Source organism: Crinia signifera, chromosome 1 (genome assembly GCF_055691185.1).
Source record: "Crinia signifera chromosome 1, ASM5569118v1, whole genome shotgun sequence".
Classification (NCBI taxonomy): domain Eukaryota; kingdom Metazoa; phylum Chordata; class Amphibia; order Anura; family Myobatrachidae; genus Crinia; species Crinia signifera.
The window spans coordinates 478,200,440-478,221,227 of NC_139217.1; the positions used below are offsets into that span (position 1 = coordinate 478,200,440).

A 20,788-nucleotide genomic window follows, 5' to 3' on the forward strand; every position below is an offset into this window, starting at 1 on the left:
GAAGGCAGAAATAAAGATCTGGGGGCTACAAAATCAACCATAGCCAGATGGATCAGGAATTGTATAGCAGAAGCTTACAGAAAACAATAAAACATTAGATCCACCCAAGGGAATCAAAGCTCACTCAACCAGAGCTATGGCGACATCATGTGCTGAAAAGGGAGCAGCATCGATGGATGAAGTGTGCAAGGCAGCTTGCTGGGCATCGGCTCACACATTCACTTAGCATTATAGGGTTCATCGAGCGATGCTAAGTTTGGAAGAAAAATTTTAAGTGCAGTGATATAAAACAATAAAAAAGTGGGTACTTATGTTGTAGCCGGGCACCCAATTAGCATAAGTACACTAGCTTAGAGAAATCACATCGCATCACATGGGCCGGTTTATCGGACTTGATTGTGATTTTCCTATGTAATTTATTCACTGCTCTCTTGGCCCCGGCGGATCGCATCGCACCTCCCACAAAATTGCATGCGATTTTATAGGGTGCAATGCCATTACATTAGCTATACACTTGTATGACATACAATGCGGTTTTAGGCACACACCCCCTCCCCCCTCCCCCCCCCCACTATCCACACCAACCCTCGGTGATGGGGGGGGGGGGGGTGCCTAAAACCTCATTGTGTGCCATACTACCAATTCTCTAACTCTAAATTGCCTAGTATCATTAATAACCTTTTATGAGGCACCGTGTCTACAGCTTTAGCGAAATCAAGCAGTATTACATGAACAGATTTCCCTAAGTCCACCCCCCTACTGACCTCCTCATAGAAGCCATCTATTTTTGACGAACCCATGCTGAGCCTTACTTATCACTTTCTCCTGTTCTAAGAAATTTTGGATACTAGTTCTTATTATTCCTTCTAATATTTTCCCCACAATGGATGTAAACCCCCTTCCTCTCACCCCCTCTCTTTATCACACCCTCTCTTTCTCACCCCCTCTCTTTCTCACCCCCTATGTCACCCTCCCCCAGTCTCCCTTTTCCACCCCTGTCTTTCTTGCCCCGGTCCCAATCCACCCTCTCCTCCCTCTCTTGTCCCTTTCTCACCCCTCCCTCTCTTGCCCCTTTCTCACCCTTCCCCCTCTTGCCCCTTTCTCACCCTTCCCCCTCTTGCCCCTTTCTCACCCTTCCCCCTCTTGCCCCTTTCTCACCCTTCCCTTTCTTGCCCCTTTCTCACCCTTCCCTTTCTTGCCCCTTTCTCACCCTTCCCTTTCTTGCCCCTTTCTCACCCTTCCCTTTCCTGCCCCTTTCTCACCCTTCCCTTTCCTGCCCCTTTCTCACCCTTCCCTTTCTTGCCCCTTTCTCACCTCTCCCTCTCTTGTACATTTCTCACCTCTCCCTCTCTTGTACCTTTCTCACCTCTCCCTCTCTTGTCCCTTTCTCACCTCTCCCTCTCTTGTCCTTTTCTTACCTCTCCCTCTCTTGCCCCTGTCTCCCCTTCCTCTCTCTTACCCTCTCTCACCCCTCCCTGCCTTACCCCTCTCTCTCTCCCCCCGATTTTTCTCACCACCCTTCTTTTTTTCACCCCCTTCCTGTCTTTCCCCACTCACATTCTCTCTCTGCCCTCCCCTTCAGTCTCTCACCCCTCCCTTTGTTTCTCATGCCAGCCCCTGTACCCCCTTCAGTCTCTTACCCCCTCCATCCCTCTCACCCTCCCTCTCTCTCACCCCCCTCCCTCTCTCTCCTCTCTCTCTCTCTCTCTCTCTCTCTCTCTCTCTCTCTCTCTCTCTCTCTCTCTCTCTCAACACCCCCCTCCCTCTTCTGAGTATCAGAGCTTCTGAGGGACATGGAGAGTGAGCTGTTGGAGTGACATAGACAGATGTGTATAAGCAGCACAACTGTGGACATTATGTGTATAAGGGGTACTACATGCAGTGTAATGTGTATATGGTTATGCTACTGAGTGTTGTCATTTTTATTGGAGTTACTATTGTGTGACAACACCACTTCCTTGTGGGACCATTATTTCTTTATGGGAGGTAGAGCACAATTTCCCTGGCACTGGTCTAGGCAGGAGCGCCCCAGGCGAGTCGGGGTGGGGGCGCCCCGGTGCCGGGGGGGGGGGGGGCGGTGGTGGTGGTACCTGTGTAAAAAACTTGCGGCGCCGGGGTCCCTGCAGTGCTGGAGCGGGCAGGGGTGTCCGTGCCCCGGGGGTACCTGCGGCGCTGTCATTGAGTATAAAGCTGGCGGCGGCCGGCGGGGTCCCTGGAGTGAATAGAAAATAACTGGCGCTATGCACGCGGCGGCACGGGAAGCGCTAGTTATTGTCTATTCACTGCAGGGACCCCGCCGGCCACCGCCAGCTTTATACACAATGACAGCGCCGCAGGTACCCCCACGGCATGGACACCCCTACCCGCTCCAGCACTGCAGGGACGCCGGCGCCGCAAGTTTTTTACACAATTCGCTAACCCTCCATGCTGGGGGTGAGGGGCGAACTGCCGCCCTCCAGGTGCCGGCGCCCTAGGCAAATGCCTAGAGCTGCCTAGTGGCGGCGCCGGCCCTGGATCTAGGCTCTGCCTAATGAGGTTGGGGTGGGGGTCAGGAGTTCCACCACCTCTCCACGACCACTTTGATCCCTGCTATCACCTCCATCCTCTCTCCCTAGAGGCAGCTGTGGGGCCACACACTGACTTATAGGACTTGTGTTAGATGTTGCTGGGATATCTTGCTTTATACGATCTCATGTTCTCGGTCTCATAGGAGGAGCTGGACCTGAAAATTGTTCTCTCCGCGGTCCTGTCCCTGGGGAACATTACGTTTGAAGCGCAGGACACAGGGGGTGTCACAGTGCAGGGGTCGTCCCTGGGGTGGCTGAAAGCTGCTGCGGTGAGTATTCCTGTCTGATGTGCTCCCTGCACACAGCTATTCCATATACAGAGCACGATATCAGGGACATGTTATAATACTGAGGTTGGGTAATATTGTGGAAGGATGTGGTTACTATGTTCTATCCCCTGGGTTAGGACAGGACTGGCCGGTGACATCGCCAGTGCCGCAGGATCCCTGGTCACCCTGCAGGTGCACTCAGTACACACTGACACATATCCCAGGTCACCCAGCAGGTGCACTCATTACACACTGACACATCCCAGGTCACCCTGCAGGTACACTCAGTACACACTGACACATATCCCAGGTCACCCAGCAGGTGCACTCATTACACACTGACACATATCCCAGGTCACCCAGCAGGTGTACTCATTGCTCACTGACACATATCCCAGGTCACCCAGCAGGTGTACTCATTACACACTGACACATATCCCAGGTCACCCTGCAGGTGCACTCAGTACACACTGACACATATCCCAGGTCACCCAGCAGGTGTACTCATTGCTCACTGACACATATCCCTGGTCACCCAGCAGGTGCACTCAGTACACACTGACACATATCCCTGGTCACCCAGCAGGTGTACTCATTGCTCACTGACACATATCCCAGGTCACCCTGCAGGTGTACTCATTACACACTGACACATATCCCAGGTCACCCAGCAGGTGTACTCATTACACACTGACACATATCCCAGGTCACCCTGCAGGTGCACTCATTACACACTGACACATATCCCAGGTCACCCTGCAGGTGTACTCATTACACACTGACACATATCCCAGGTCACCCAGCAGGTGCACTCAGTACACACTGACACATATCCCAGGTCACCCAGCAGGTGTACTCATTACACACTGACACATATCCCAGGTCACCCTGCAGGTGCACTCAGTACACACTGACACATATCCCAGGTCACCCAGCAGGTGTACTCATTGCTCACTGACACATATCCCAGGTCACCCAGCAGGTGTACTCATTACACACTGACACATATCCCAGGTCACCCAGCAGGTGTACTCATTACACACTGACACATATCCCAGGTCACCCTGCAGGTGCACTCATTACACACTGACACATATCCCAGGTCACCCTGCAGGTGTACTCATTACACACTGACACATATCCCAGGTCACCCAGCAGGTGCACTCAGTACACACTGACACATATCCCTGGTCACCCAGCAGGTGCACTCAGTACACACTGACACATATCCCTGGTCACCCAGCAGGTGTACTCATTGCTCACTGACACATATCCCAGGTCACCCTGCAGGTGTACTCATTACACACTGACACATATCCCAGGTCACCCAGCAGGTGTACTCATTACACACTGACACATATCCCAGGTCACCCTGCAGGTGCACTCATTACACACTGACACATATCCCAGGTCACCCTGCAGGTGTACTCATTACACACTGACACATATCCCAGGTCACCCAGCAGGTGCACTCAGTACACACTGACACATATCCCAGGTCACCCAGCAGGTGTACTCATTACACACTGACACATATCCCAGGTCACCCTGCAGGTGCACTCAGTACACACTGACACATATCCCAGGTCACCCAGCAGGTGTACTCATTGCTCACTGACACATATCCCAGGTCACCCAGCAGGTGTACTCATTACACACTGACACATATCCCAGGTCACCCAGCAGGTGTACTCATTACACACTGACACATATCCCAGGTCACCCAGCAGGCAGGTGTACTCATTACACACTGACACATATCCCAGGTCACCCAGCAGGTGCACTCATTACACACTGACACATATCCCAGGTCACCCTGCGGGTGTACTCATTACACACTGACACATATCCCAGGTCACCCAGCAGGTGCACTCAGTACACACTGACACATATCCCAGGTCACCCAGCAGGTGTACTCATTACACACTGACACATATCCCAGGTCACCCAGCAGGTGCACTCATTACACACTGACACATATCCCAGGTCACCCAGCAGGTGCACTCATTACACACTGACACATATCCCAGGTCACCCAGCAGGTGCACTCATTACACACTGACACATATCCCAGGTCACCCTGCAGGTGTACTCATTACACACTGACACATATCCCAGGTCACCCAGCAGGTGCACTCATTACACACTGACACATATCCCAGGTCACCCTGCAGGTGCACTCATTACACACTGACACATATCCCAGGTCACCCAGCAGGTGCACTCATTACACACTGACACATATCCCAGGTCACCCAGCAGGTGTACTCATTACACACTGACACATATCCCAGGTCACCCAGCAGGTGCACTCAGTACACACTGACACATATCCCAGGTCACCCAGCAGGTGTACTCATTACACACTGACACATATCCCAGGTCACCCTGCAGGTGCACTCATTACACACTGACACATATCCCAGGTCACCCTGCAGGTGCACTCATTAAACATTGACACATATCCCAGGTCACCCAGCAGGCAGGTGTACTCATTACACACTGACACATATCCCAGGTCACCCTGCAGGTGTACTCATTACACACTGACACATATCCCAGGTCACCCAGCAGGTGTACTCATTACACACTGACACATCCCAGGTCACCCAGCAGGTGCACTCATTACACACTGACACATATCCCAGGTCACCCAGCAGGTGCACTCATTACACACTGACACATATCCCAGGTCACCCAGCAGGTGTACTCATTACACACTGACACATATCCCAGGTCACCCTGCAGGTGTACTCATTACACACTGACACATATCCCAGGTCACCCTGCAGGTGTACTCATTACACACTGACACATATCTCAGGTCACCCAGCAGGTGCACTCAGTACACACTGACACATATCCCAGGTCACCCAGCAGGTGTACTCATTACACACTGACACATATCCCAGGTCACCCTGCAGGTGTACTCATTACACACTGACACATCCCAGGTCACCCTGCAGGTGTACTCATTACACACTGAGACATATCCCAGGTCACCCAGCAGGTGCACTCATTACACACTGACACATATCCCAGGTCACCCTGCAGGTGCACTCAGTACACACTGACACATATCCCAGGTCACCCAGCAGGCGCACATGTGTACTCATTACACACTGACACATATCCCAGGTCACCCTGCAGGTGTACTCATTACACACTGACACATATCCCAGGTCACCCTGCAGGTGTACTCTTTACACACTGACACATATCCCAGGTCACCCTGCAGGTGTACTCATTACACACTGACACATATCCCAGGTCACCCTGCAGGTGTACTCATTACACAATGACACATTTCCCAGGTCACCCTGCAGGTGTACTCTTTACACACTGACACATATCCCAGGTCACCCAGCAGGTGCACTCATTACACACTGACACATATCCCAGGTCACCCTGCAGGTGCACTCATTACACACTGACACATATCCCAGGTCACCCAGCAGGTGTACTCATTACACACTGACACATTTCCCAGGTCACCCTGCAGGTGTACTCATTACACACTGACACATATCCCAGGTCACCCTGCAGGTGTACTCATTACACACTGACACATATCCCAGGTCACCCTGCAGGTGCACTCATTACACACTGACACATATCCCAGGTCACCCAGCAGGCAGGTGTACTCATTACACACTGACACATATCCCAGGTCACCCTGCAGGTGTACTCATTACACACTGACACATATCCCAGGTCACCCAGCAGGTGTACTCATTACACACTGACACATATCCCAGGTCACCCTGCAGGTTCACTCAGTACACACTGACACATATCCCAGGTCACCCAGCAGGTGTACTCATTACACACTGACACATATCCCAGGTCACCCTGCAGGTGCACTCATTACACACTGACACATATCCCAGGTCACCCTGCAGGTGCACTCATTACACACGGACACATATCCCAGGTCACCCTGCAGGTGTACTCATTACACACTGACACATATCCCAGGTCACCCAGCAGGCAGGTGTACTCATTACACACTGACACATATCCCAGGTCACCCTGCAGGTGTACTCATTACACACTGACACATTTCCCAGGTCACCCAGCAGGTGTACTCATTACACACTGACACATTTCCCAGGTCACCCAGCAGGTGCACTCATTACACACTGACACATATCCCAGGTCACCCAGCAGGTGCACTCATTACACACTGACACATATCCCAGGTCACCCAGCAGGTGTACTCATTACACACTGACACATATCCCAGGTCACCCTGCAGGTGTACTCATTACACACTGACACATATCCCAGGTCACCCTGCAGGTGTACTCATTACACACTGACACATATCTCAGGTCACCCAGCAGGTGCACTCAGTACACACTGACACATATCCCAGGTCACCCAGCAGGTGTACTCATTACACACTGACACATATCCCAGGTCACCCTGCAGGTGTACTCATTACACACTGACACATCCCAGGTCACCCTGCAGGTGTACTCATTACACACTGAGACATATCCCAGGTCACCCAGCAGGTGCACTCATTACACACTGACACATACCCCAGGTCACCCTGCAGGTGCACTCAGTACACACTGACACATATCCCAGGTCACCCAGCAGGCGCACATGTGTACTCATTACACACTGACACATATCCCAGGTCACCCTGCAGGTGTACTCATTACACACTGACACATATCCCAGGTCACCCTGCAGGTGTACTCATTACACACTGACACATATCCCAGGTCACCCTGCAGGTGCACTCATTACACACTGACACATATCCCAGGTCACCCAGCAGGTGTACTCATTACACACTGACACATTTCCCAGGTCACCCTGCAGGTGTACTCATTACACACTGACACATATCCCAGGTCACCCTGCAGGTGTACTCATTACACACTGACACATATCCCAGGTCACCCTGCAGGTGCACTCATTACACACTGACACATATCCCAGGTCACCCAGCAGGCAGGTGTACTCATTACACACTGACACATATCCCAGGTCACCCTGCAGGATTACTCATTACACACTGACACATATCCCAGGTCACCCAGCAGGTGTACTCATTACACACTGACACATATCCCAGGTCACCCTGCAGGTTCACTCAGTACACACTGACACATATCCCAGGTCACCCTGCAGGTGTACTCATTACTGACTGACACATATCCCAGGTCACCCAGCAGGTGCACTCATTACACACTGACACATATCCCAGGTCACCCTGCAGGTTCACTCAGTACACACTGACACATATCCCAGGTCACCCTGCAGGTGTACTCATTACTGACTGACACATATCCCAGGTCACCCAGCAGGTGCACTCATTACACACTGACACATATCCCAGGTCACCCTGCAGGTGCACTCATTACACACTGACACATATCCCAGGTCACCCTGCAGGTGCACTCATTACACACTGACACATATCCCAGGTCACCCTGCAGGTGCACTCATTACACACTGACACATATCCCAGGTCACCCTGCAGGTGCACTCATTACACACTGACACATATCCCAGGTCACCCTGCAGGTGCACATGTGTACTCATTACACACTGACACATATCCCAGGTCACCCTGCAGGTGTACTCATTACACACTGACACATATCCCAGGTCACCCTGCAGGTGTACTCATTACACACTGACACATATCCCAGGTCACCCTGCAGGTGCACTCATTACACACTGACACATATCCCAGGTCACCCTGCAGGTGCACTCATTACACACTGACACATATCCCAGGTCACCCAGCAGGTGCACTCAGTACACACTGACACATATCCCAGGTCACCCTGCGGGTGTACTCATTACACACTGACACATTTCCCAGGTCACCCAGCAGGTGCACTCAGTACACACTGACACATATCCCAGGTCACCCAGCAGGTGTACTCATTACACACTGACACATATCCCAGGTCACCCTGCAGGTGTACTCATTACACACTGACACATATCCCAGGTCACCCTGCAGGTGCACTCAGTACACACTGACACATATCCCAGGTCACCCAGCAGGTGTACTCATTGCTCATTGACACATATCCCAGGTCACCCTGCAGGTGTACTCATTACACACTGACACATATCCCAGGTCACCCAGCAGGTGCACTCATTACACACTGACACATATCCCAGGTCACCCTGCAGGTGTACTCATTACACACTGACACATATCCCAGGTCACCCAGCAGGTGCACTCAGTACACACTGACACATATCCCAGGTCACCCAGCAGGTGTACTCATTACACACTGACACATCCCAGGTCACCCAGCAGGTGTACTCATTACACACTGACACATATCCCAGGTCACCCTGCAGGTGCACTCATTACACACTGACACATCCCAGGTCACCCTGCAGGTGTACTCATTACACACTGACACATCCCAGGTCACCCAGCAGGTGTACTCATTACACACTGACACATATCCCAGGTCACCCAGCAGGTGCACTCATTACACACTGACACATATCCCAGGTCACCCAGCAGGTGCACTCATTACACACTGACACATATCCCAGGTCACCCAGCAGGTGCACTCATTACACACTGACACATATCCCAGGTCACCCAGCAGGTGCACTCATTACACACTGACACATATCCCAGGTCACCCTGCAGGTGTACTCATTACACACTGACACATATCCCAGGTCACCCAGCAGGTGCACTCAGTACACACTGACACATATCCCAGGTCACCCAGCAGGTGTACTCATTACACACTGACACATATCCCAGGTCACCCTGCAGGTGCACTCATTACACACTGACACATATCCCAGGTCACCCTGCAGGTGCACTCATTACACACTGACACATATCCCAGGTCACCCTGCAGGTGCACTCATTACACACTGACACATATCCCAGGTCACCCAGCAGGCAGGTGTACTCATTACACACTGACACATATCCCAGGTCACCCTGCAGGTGTACTCATTACACACTGACACATATCCCAGGTCACCCAGCAGGTGTACTCATTACACACTGACACATCCCAGGTCACCCAGCAGGTGCACTCATTACACACTGACACATATCCCAGGTCACCCAGCAGGTGCACTCATTACACACTGACACATATCCCAGGTCACCCAGCAAGTGTACTCATTACACACTGACACATATCCCAGGTCACCCTGCAGGTGTACTCATTACACACTGACACATATCCCAGGTCACCCTGCAGGTGTACTCATTACACACTGACACATATCTCAGGTCACCCAGCAGGTGCACTCAGTACACACTGACACATATCCCAGGTCACCCAGCAGGTGTACTCATTACACACTGACACATATCCCAGGTCACCCTGCAGGTGTACTCATTACACACTGACACATCCCAGGTCACCCTGCAGGTGTACTCATTACACACTGAGACATATCCCAGGTCACCCAGCAGGTGCACTCATTACACACTGACACATATCCCAGGTCACCCTGCAGGTGCACTCAGTACACACTGACACATATCCCAGGTCACCCAGCAGGCACACATGTGTACTCATTACACACTGACACATATCCCAGGTCACCCTGCAGGTGTACTCATTACACACTGACACATATCCCAGGTCACCCTGCAGGTGTACTCTTTACACACTGACACATATCCCAGGTCACCCTGCAGGTGTACTCTTTACACACTGACACATATCCCAGGTCACCCTGCAGGTGTACTCATTACACACTGACACATATCCCAGGTCACCCTGCAGGTGTACTCATTACACAATGACACATTTCCCAGGTCACCCTGCAGGTGTACTCTTTACACACTGACACATATCCCAGGTCACCCAGCAGGTGCACTCATTACACACTGACACATATCCCAGGTCACCCTGCAGGTGCACTCATTACACACTGACACATATCCCAGGTCACCCAGCAGGTGTACTCATTACACACTGACACATTTCCCAGGTCACCCTGCAGGTGTACTCATTACACACTGACACATATCCCAGGTCACCCTGCAGGTGTACTCATTACACACTGACACATATCCCAGGTCACCCTGCAGGTGCACTCATTACACACTGACACATATCCCAGGTCACCCAGCAGGCAGGTGTACTCATTACACACTGACACATATCCCAGGTCACCCTGCAGGTGTACTCATTACACACTGACACATATCCCAGGTCACCCAGCAGGTGTACTCATTACACACTGACACATATCCCAGGTCACCCTGCAGGTTCACTCAGTACACACTGACACATATCCCAGGTCACCCTGCAGGTGTACTCATTACTGACTGACACATATCCCAGGTCACCCAGCAGGTGCACTCATTACACACTGACACATATCCCAGGTCACCCAGCAGGTGCACTCATTACACACTGACACATATCCCAGGTCACCCAGCAGGTGTACTCATTACACACTGACACATATCCCAGGTCACCCTGCAGGTGCACTCATTACACACTGACACATATCCCAGGTCACCCAGCAGGCGCACATGTGTACTCATTACACACTGACACATATCCCAGGTCACCCAGCAGGTGTACTCATTACACACTGACACATATCCCAGGTCACCCAGCAGGTGCACTCAGTACACACTGACACATATCCCAGGTCACCCTGCAGGTGTACTCATTACACACTGACACATATCCCAGGTCACCCAGCAGGTGCACTCATTACACACTGACACATATCCCAGGTCACCCAGCAGGTGCACTCATTACACACTGACACATATCCCAGGTAACCCAGCAGGCGTACTCATTACACACTGACACATATCCCAGGTCACCCTGCAGGTGTACTCATTACACACTGACACATATCCCAGGTCACCCTGCAGGTGCACTCATTACACACTGACACATATCCCAGGTCACCCTGCAGGTGCACTCATTACACACTGACACATATCCCAGGTCACCCTGCAGGTGCACTCATTACACACTGACACATATCCCAGGTCACCCTGCAGGTGCACTCATTACACACTGACACATATCCCAGGTCACCCTGCAGGTGCACTCATTACACACTGACACATATCCCAGGTCACCCTGCAGGTGCACTCATTACACACTGACACATATCCCAGGTCACCCTGCAGGTGCACTCATTACACACTGACACATATCCCAGGTCACCCTGCAGGTGCACTCATTACACACTGACACATATCCCAGGTCACCCAGCAGGTGTACTCATTACACACTGACACATATCCCAGGTCACCCTGCAGGTGCACTCATTACACACTGACACATATCCCAGGTCACCCTGCAGGTGTACTCAGTACACACTGACACATATCCCAGGTCACCCAGCAGGTGCACTCATTACACACTGAGACATATCCCAGGTCACCCAGCAGGTGCACTCATTACACACTGACACATATCCCAGGTAACCCAGCAGGCGTACTCATTACACACTGACACATATCCCAGGTCACCCTGCAGGCGTACTCATTACACACTGACACATATCCCAGGTCACCCTGCAGGTGCACTCATTACACACTGACACATATCCCAGGTCACCCTGCAGGTGCACTCAGTACACACTGACACATATCCCAGGTCACCCAGCAGGTGTACTCATTGCTCACTGACACATATCCCAGGTCACCCTGCAGGTGTACTCATTACACACTGACACATATCCCAGGTCACCCAGCAGGTGCACTCATTACACACTGACACATATCCCAGGTCACCCTGCAGGTGTACTCATTACACACTGACACATATCCCAGGTCACCCAGCAGGTGCACTCAGTACACACTGACACATATCCCAGGTCACCCAGCAGGTGTACTCATTACACACTGACACATATCCCAGGTCACCCAGCAGGTGTACTCATTACACACTGACACATCCCAGGTCACCCAGCAGGTGTACTCATTACACACTGACACATATCCCAGGTCACCCAGCAGGTGTACTCATTACACACTGACACATATCCCAGGTCACCCAGCAGGTGCACTCATTACACACTGACACATATCCCAGGTCACCCTGCAGGTGTACTCATTACACACTGACACATATCCCAGGTCACCCAGCAGGTGTACTCATTACACACTGACACATATCCCAGGTCACCCTGCAGGTGCACTCATTACACACTGACACATATCCCAGGTCACCCTGCAGGTGCACTCATTACACACTGACACATATCCCAGGTCACCCTGCAGGTGTACTCATTACACACTGACACATATCCCAGGTCACCCAGCAGGCAGGTGTACTCATTACACACTGACACATATCCCAGGTCACCCTGCAGGTGTACTCATTACACACTGACACATATCCCAGGTCACCCAGCAGGTGTACTCATTACACACTGACACATCCCAGGTCACCCAGCAGGTGCACTCATTACACACTGACACATATCCCAGGTCACCCAGCAGGTGCACTCATTACACACTGACACATATCCCAGGTCACCCAGCAGGTGTACTCATTACACACTGACACATATCCCAGGTCACCCTGCAGGTGTACTCATTACACACTGACACATATCCCAGGTCACCCTGCAGGTGTACTCATTACACACTGACACATATCTCAGGTCACCCAGCAGGTGCACTCAGTACACACTGACACATATCCCAGGTCACCCAGCAGGTGTACTCATTACACACTGACACATATCCCAGGTCACCCTGCAGGTGTACTCATTACACACTGACACATATCCCAGTCAGACTGATATTCTCACCAGATAAAAATTCTGTAGTCCATAAATAATAACATAAATGCTATATTAAAGAGGTGTATGTGGGTATATATAATTTTAATAGACATAGTGAATAATTGGTATGGCCTTATAGTGACCATTACATCTTAAAGCAGTGCACACAGCATTTTTGCTCCAGGACTTATCCATAATATATGGTGGCCAGCCTCACAGGGTTAACAATCAATTAAGGGATATTGCTAAGAATCACATCCAAAAAGTGTATAGTCCTAGTACAAGATGGTAACAATGTATAGTCCTAGTACAAGATGGTAACAATGTATAGTCCTAGTACAAGATGGTAACAATGTATAGTCCTAGTACAAGATGGTAATACATAGTACACATTATTCCAAATACGGTAATATGTATCCAATGTAGTAAATAAAGACAGATATTGAGACATAGTGTACATTATACATAGTGTATATAATACAATGCTAGATAGAGCACATTATTCCTAACAGCAGATTGGAGCGAGGATAAGGTATGCTTTGCAGGGTATAAGCTACATTATACATAGTGTGTATAATACAATGATGGATCATGTCAAGATCTGTTACATGGTGTACAATATTCCAAACATCCAATTGGAAAAAGTATGAGTTATGCATTACCAAACAGCATCTATTCCCATTTACACAATGGAGAGGGTGCACGTACTAAACATGATAATGAAAATCTTGGCAGATATAACACCAACAGAGTGCAACCAATTAGTAGTATGAGAGATGTGTCTTACCCGCAAATGGGTTGAGTGTATCCAATCAGTCAGAGTGTGAGTGTATCGTCACTAGGCAGGGTTTTTTTTATACCCTTCTGCAGTATTACCTCATTTCCTGTATCTAACGCCGTATGTGATTGGATAGTGGGGTTTACCTAAGAAATTGCTCATATGCTCACTGAGTAGCTCCTGGGAATGTGTAGTCATTAGGTGGCCACTAATCGTCCTGTCAATTAAGCAGTGTGTAATACTGAAAGTGTCAGTTATCGGTGGTATAAGTCGGAAGGTCTGGCTTCCGGGTACGCGATGCGTTCCAATTTTGCGTTCCACCTCAGTTTACGGCCGGGGATGGTATCCGGGAACCCTGCACTATGCGTTCCACCTGTATTATGACAGATGGATTACTTCCAGGAGGGCTTTGCGTTCCCACTGGTCAATCTCCTCGTAACTGACGGGTGGGAGTGCCCGATTAAACTTTGCATTCCACTAATATAAATATGCGTTCCACCGCTGATCTGAACATATGATGACAATATATATGGTTAATGTCAGTAATAATAAAGCGAAACCTAGTGTGTAATACTGCTAATTGTGACTGATTAAACTGGTGTGTGTGTGTGTGTGTGTGTGTGTGTGTGTGTGTAATTTAATGTGTGTAAAGGTGTTATGGGATATGAAGCCATATAATATTTTATGCAGTGTGCTCCTACAACATTCTTCGAAGTTTACATAAATAGATGGAATGTAGAGAATATTTAACTGTAATAAAATCTGTCCATAAGTGGCACTGTGAAACAATGGCTGGTGAAATCCTGTTCTAGGTGATTTTGGAGGGTGTTCATATATGTGGTGCGTGTATTTGTAATTATTGGGACAGATAGCATCCAGTGATATCTATATAACTAATTGTCTACGTTGTGTCCTACGACTGTTGTGCTGAATCTTATAAGGAGTGACCTTCTATTTATATGTGTCTGTTGGGACAGGTAGCGTCCAGTGATTTCTATATAGCTAACTTTCTATTATCCGTTGTGTACTGCCACTATTGTGCAGAGTCTAATAGGGAGTGATCTTCATTTTAACTGTGAGTTGCCTAGGGCGTATTCACAATAGTGAATATTAATATTAAATAAGTGGGATGATCTCTATACTCTTAGAAAGGATCTCATTCTATAGCTATCCTTGTGTTCTAGTCATATGTATAAAGATACTAGTATGATGATGGAGTACATAATGTGTGGGTAACTAACATTATTCCAGATTCAGCTTCCAGGTAAACTCGTTGTGCTGATTGGTAGGCACAAAACTCAAACCTTTATTTAGCACCTTCCTTTCCTCTGATGACTGAACTCTATCGGACAGATTAAATATTAGATCTTCAGCTTGGTCGCCGCCATAGACGCTGCTTTTCTTACTTCTCTGCCTTCTCTTATTCTGACCCCCTGTATGTGGTTAGTTTGGGTCCCATAGGTATTTCCCACTGCCGGCCAACAGGGGCTGCTGTCTGCCCAGGCAGAGAGGTTGGAGCAGTACAACAGGTGGAACGCATCTGTGATGCTTCCAGACTGTGGGGGGGGGGGGCTGCTCTAACATATGCGATAATTATGGCAAAGGACAGCTCTTGCGTTAAGAGCTGTCCTTTGCGGTGAGAGACAGCGGGTCCCACCTCCATACCTTACCTGGTGCCTTGTGCCTTCAGTGTCAAAGCATAGGTGATATAAATCCTTAAATGAAGGTTCTATAAGTGCACACACCGATTCTATAAAGCTATTTATATGTACTCATCTATTTTGCTTTTTACAATAACTTTTTGTAAAATAATATATTTCACTTTATGATAATCTTATGCACTATTGAAATAGTCCACATGTGTGACTGTAAAAAAATAAAAATATATATTTAAAATATTTATATAGGCTTCTGTAAAGATAATTCCACTGTTTATGGATAGTCACAATGCCCAGTATGTGTACTAAGCCTATATGATCTCTCCCAAGTTTTGGGGGACAGCACATGCATTCCTAGTGTCTATTTTCAATGACCTAGGTATTTATCTATTAATGTAGACTCTCCTAAAATGACCCCCACCATAAAGCTGGACAGAAGCTGGGGCGTGATTGCCGTGGGTGGAGTTATGGACCTGTGCATGCGCGCAGACGTCTGAGCGTTCCCCTGAACCGCAAGCTGCGCTCCACAACCCATTAAGCAGCCTCCTGGGGCAGGCAAGAATGGCAGTCATAGAGACATAAAACATAGAAACATAGACTGTGACGGCAGATAAGAACCACTTGGCCCATGTAGTCTGCCCCTTTTTACCTCAAACCATATTTGATCCTTATTTTTTTTTTGTAATGATATCATTATGCCTATCCCAAGCATGTTTACACTGTACTACTGTATTTGCCTCTACCACCTCTGATGGTAGGCTATTCCACTTATCTACTACTTTCTGTGAAGTAATTCTTCCTCAAATTTCTCCTGAATCTTCCTCCCTCTAGTGTCAGTGCATGTCCTCGTGTTCTGTTGCTCCTCTTCCTGTGAAGAATGTCTCCCACCTGTACCTTGTTTAAACCCTTGATATATTTGAAAGTTTCTATCATGTCCCCCCTTTCCCTTCTCTGCTCTAAAGTATACATATTAAGATCTTTTAGTCTTTCCTGGTACGTTTTGTGATGTAGGCCATGCACCATTTTAGTTGCCCTTCTTTGTACAGTCTCTAATGTATTTATATCCTTCTGGAGATATGGGCTCCAGAACTGAACACTAATCTAGATGAGGTTGTACCAATGACCTATAAAGAATTGGGCATAGTATATAGATGATGTCCTACAAATGGCATATACAGTGGCATTATTACTTTCTTTCTACTGCTGATGCCTCTCCCTATGCAACCACGCATCTGACTTGCCTTCTTCATTGCTTTATTACATTGCCTACCTGCCTTTAAGTCCCCTGAAATAGTGACACCTAGATCCCTCTCTTCCTTAGTAGTTTCCATTATAGTGCCATTTATACTATATTTAGTCTTTGGACTTTTGAGACCCAAGTGCATGATTTTGCATTTTTTGGCATTAAACTGTAGTTGCCATGCCATTGACCATTCCTCTAATTTACCTAGATCATCGATCATTTGTTTTACCCCTCCTGTGTGTCTACCCTGTTGCATACATTTGTGTCATTGGCATAAAGGCACATTTCACCCTTAATTCCATTTGCAATATCATCAATAAAGATATTAAAAAGCACTGGTCCAAGTACAGATCCCTGGGGTATGCCACTTGTAACCTTTCCCTCCTTTGACTGTACTCTATTTACTACAACTCTGTTTTCTGTCCTGCAACCAAGATCTTATCCATTCAACTATCTTAGAATCCAATCCCAAACTTTCAAGTTTATTTAACAATCTGCAATGTGGGACAGTGTCAAAAGCCTTACTAAATTCTAGATAAGCTACATCTACAGCCCCACCTTGATCTATCACTTTAATCACCCAGCCAAAAAAGTCAATATGATTTGTTTGACATGATCTTCCCCCAGTAAACCCATGCTGTTTTGGATCCTGAAAATTGCTGGTTTTGAGATATTCTACAACTCTTTGGTTTACGAGTGTTTCCATCAGTTTCCCTACTACTGATGTAAGGCTCACTGGTCGATAGTTGCTTACCTCTTCCTTGCTTCCACTTTTGTGCAGTGGGACTACAATCCCTGTTTTCCAGTCCTCTGGGATTACTCCAGTAGCTAGTGACTACTGTTAATGGTTTTACCAGCTCCCCTTTAAGCTCTTTTAGTATCCTTGGATGTATCCCATCTGGCCCCATTGATTTATCCACTTTCAGTGTTGAGAGTTCTGTGAGGACCTTCTCCTCTGTAAATGTACTTGTCTCTCCCTCAGTTTTCTGACTATACTTGCAACTTAACTGTGGCCCCTCCCCCTCTCTTTCAGCAGTGAATACTGAGCGGAAATAATTATTAATATGATCTGCTATTACATTGTCCCCCTCAAGAAGACTTCCACTCTCTGTGTTTACTCCACTTTTTGTTTTTCTCCTTTCACTTATATACCTAAAAAAAGTTTCCCCCCTTTACCCACTGACTGGGCCATTTTCTCCTCAGCCTGTGCTTTTGCACATCTGATTACCTTCTTCTGTCTAACAAGATCCTCATTCTGTGTCTGTGGGAGATGTGCGATATCCCATGTAATACCAATATGTCCAGAAGGTCTTGTGACCTGGGATCTCTCGCGCAACCGCATGTAGACGCCTGGAGCCTGAACAAACGGGATTGGTTCTACATCCCGGCTGTCGGAATTCCGGCGTTCAATATCCCGATGCCGGAATCCCGACAAGGGTGGGACATGGATCGCCCCCCTTGCGGGATCGCTGCGCTCGCCACTATGGGTGTTGTGGATATCCACAGAGGCAGAATGTGTCAGGATTCCGGCATCGGGATTCTGAACGCCGGGATTGTAACTGCATCCCAAACATACATGTATTGATTCCAACAAATACCCACACCTATAAATTAGGTGTTTTGGTGCATGCCCCCCCCCCCCCCCCCCCCCCAATATTGACCCATGGGGATGTCCCAGAGATTGCAAAAGGGATTAAACACATTGGGAACCTACAGATACCTCTCTACAAACTGATGCATGTCAGATAAGCTTTTTTTATTGTACATGACCATTCTATCTATTTTATGTTTTTATGTGTGTTACATTATTTTTTTTTTTAAATAGAAACAATATCACACTATCAGATGTTCCCTATTGTTTTTTATTTTTTTTATTTGGGGGATGGGGTCAAGGGGCATTAAGCTTTTAAGGTTCGACATTTGAGGAACCAGCTGCAAATAACCCTAGTACAACAATAAAGTGGGTGAAAAACTCACTACTCCACTGGATGCTTTAGTAGGTTAGGTTTATACACATTCTTCTGTTACATACACTAAAAAGCTCCTGAAATATATATATATATATATATATATATATATATATATATATATATATATATATATATATATATATATATGCAGCGCAGATCCCGGCACTCCTTGCTTTGCAGGTGAACTGCTCCGGTGCCCTCTCAGGTGTTGTGACCTTGTATAGATTCCTCAAATAAGCGGCATTCTGAAGACTTCTCTTTGCAAGTGAAAAAACTTTATTCAAGAAGCCGACATGTTTCGGGACGCAGCCCGTCGTCAGGGATAAAGTGCATAGTGAAACAAACATACATATATACCCCACATGAACACACCCCCATGCGTCATCCCATTCACCACAGCTGTGTGGCTTTCCTCTGGGCGTCAATCCAGCTCGGAGCGGCAGCCGCCTCTCTCGATGCCAGAATCACGTCACCATAGTGCGCCTCCCAGCTGATGGCGTCCGGTTGCTAAAAAACCTAGTGATTGAAGATACGTATTAGAAAAACGTAATCATTATACAAATAGTGCTGTTAAAAAGATATTCTGTTAAAAATTAAAAGCATTACGGCACAGGTTGGTCCAATATAACTAGCAGTACATATATTAAATACATTTCATAGTGTGAAGTTCTATAATAAATATAAACATTTGTATATAGTATCATAGCTTGTTTGTATAGTATATGGAGCAGCAATTTTACAGAAAACTACTTAGACCTGAATATTCGTTTAAACCTCTGGGAGAGAGTGAATCCAATTTGTGTATCCACAAACTCTCTCTCTGGAGGAGTCTTCTGTTACGATCACCCCCCCCCCCCCCCCGGACTGATTCCGGGATGTGATCTATAATTCTGCTCCGTATGCTGGCAACTGAGTGTCCTGCTTCTAAACAGTGCCTTGCTATTGGATGGTCGCTAGTCTTGGAGGTAAGGGCAGCTCGGATAGTACATCGATGGTTAGCCATTCTTTCTTTAAAAGTGGTGGTGATTTTACCCACATACAATAATCCGCATGGACAGGTTAAGGTGTACACAACATATTTTGATGTACATGTGAGGACAAAATTAATGTGCAAAATTAAAATGCGCTACTTGCTATCATTGAGCTGCATGTGGTGCAGCCTGTACAACGATAGCAACCGGGGCGTTTGGACAAAAAGTGTTTTGGGATTCTGTTTGTTTAAGTCTGTCACATCTAAACTAACCAATAAATCTCTCAAGTTCCTACCCCTGGAGTATGCTGGCATCAAATGCGTATTATAAAGGCTTTTAAGTTCCCCATCAGAGTTTACTATGGGCCACAGTTTTTTAACGGCACTTCTGGTGACATGACTAGAGCTAGAGTATCGATTTACCCAAGGGATTTTAACAATTTTATTATCTACTATTGGCTTGGGTTTTAATGTGTCTGCTCTAGGGATGTCCCTAACTTTTTCTCTCACTTTGATAAGATCTTTATGTTCGTACCCTCTAGCTGCAAATTTATTCACCATATTATCTAAGGCTGATTCTAATTTTTCTTCACTAC

At 47.8% G+C, this 20,788-nt stretch overlaps 1 protein-coding gene across 1 annotated transcript in view; it reads left to right on the forward strand.

The window, feature by feature from the left end:
• Window positions 1–20,788, forward strand: part of LOC146024716 (myosin-IIIb-like) — a 493,994-nt gene that overhangs the window by 208,777 nt on the left and 264,429 nt on the right. The window contains exon 8 of the mRNA XM_083155469.1: window positions 2,711–2,836. Within this exon, the coding sequence (XP_083011595.1) occupies window positions 2,711–2,836 (126 nt within the window). The remainder of the gene's footprint in view (window positions 1–2,710; window positions 2,837–20,788) is intronic.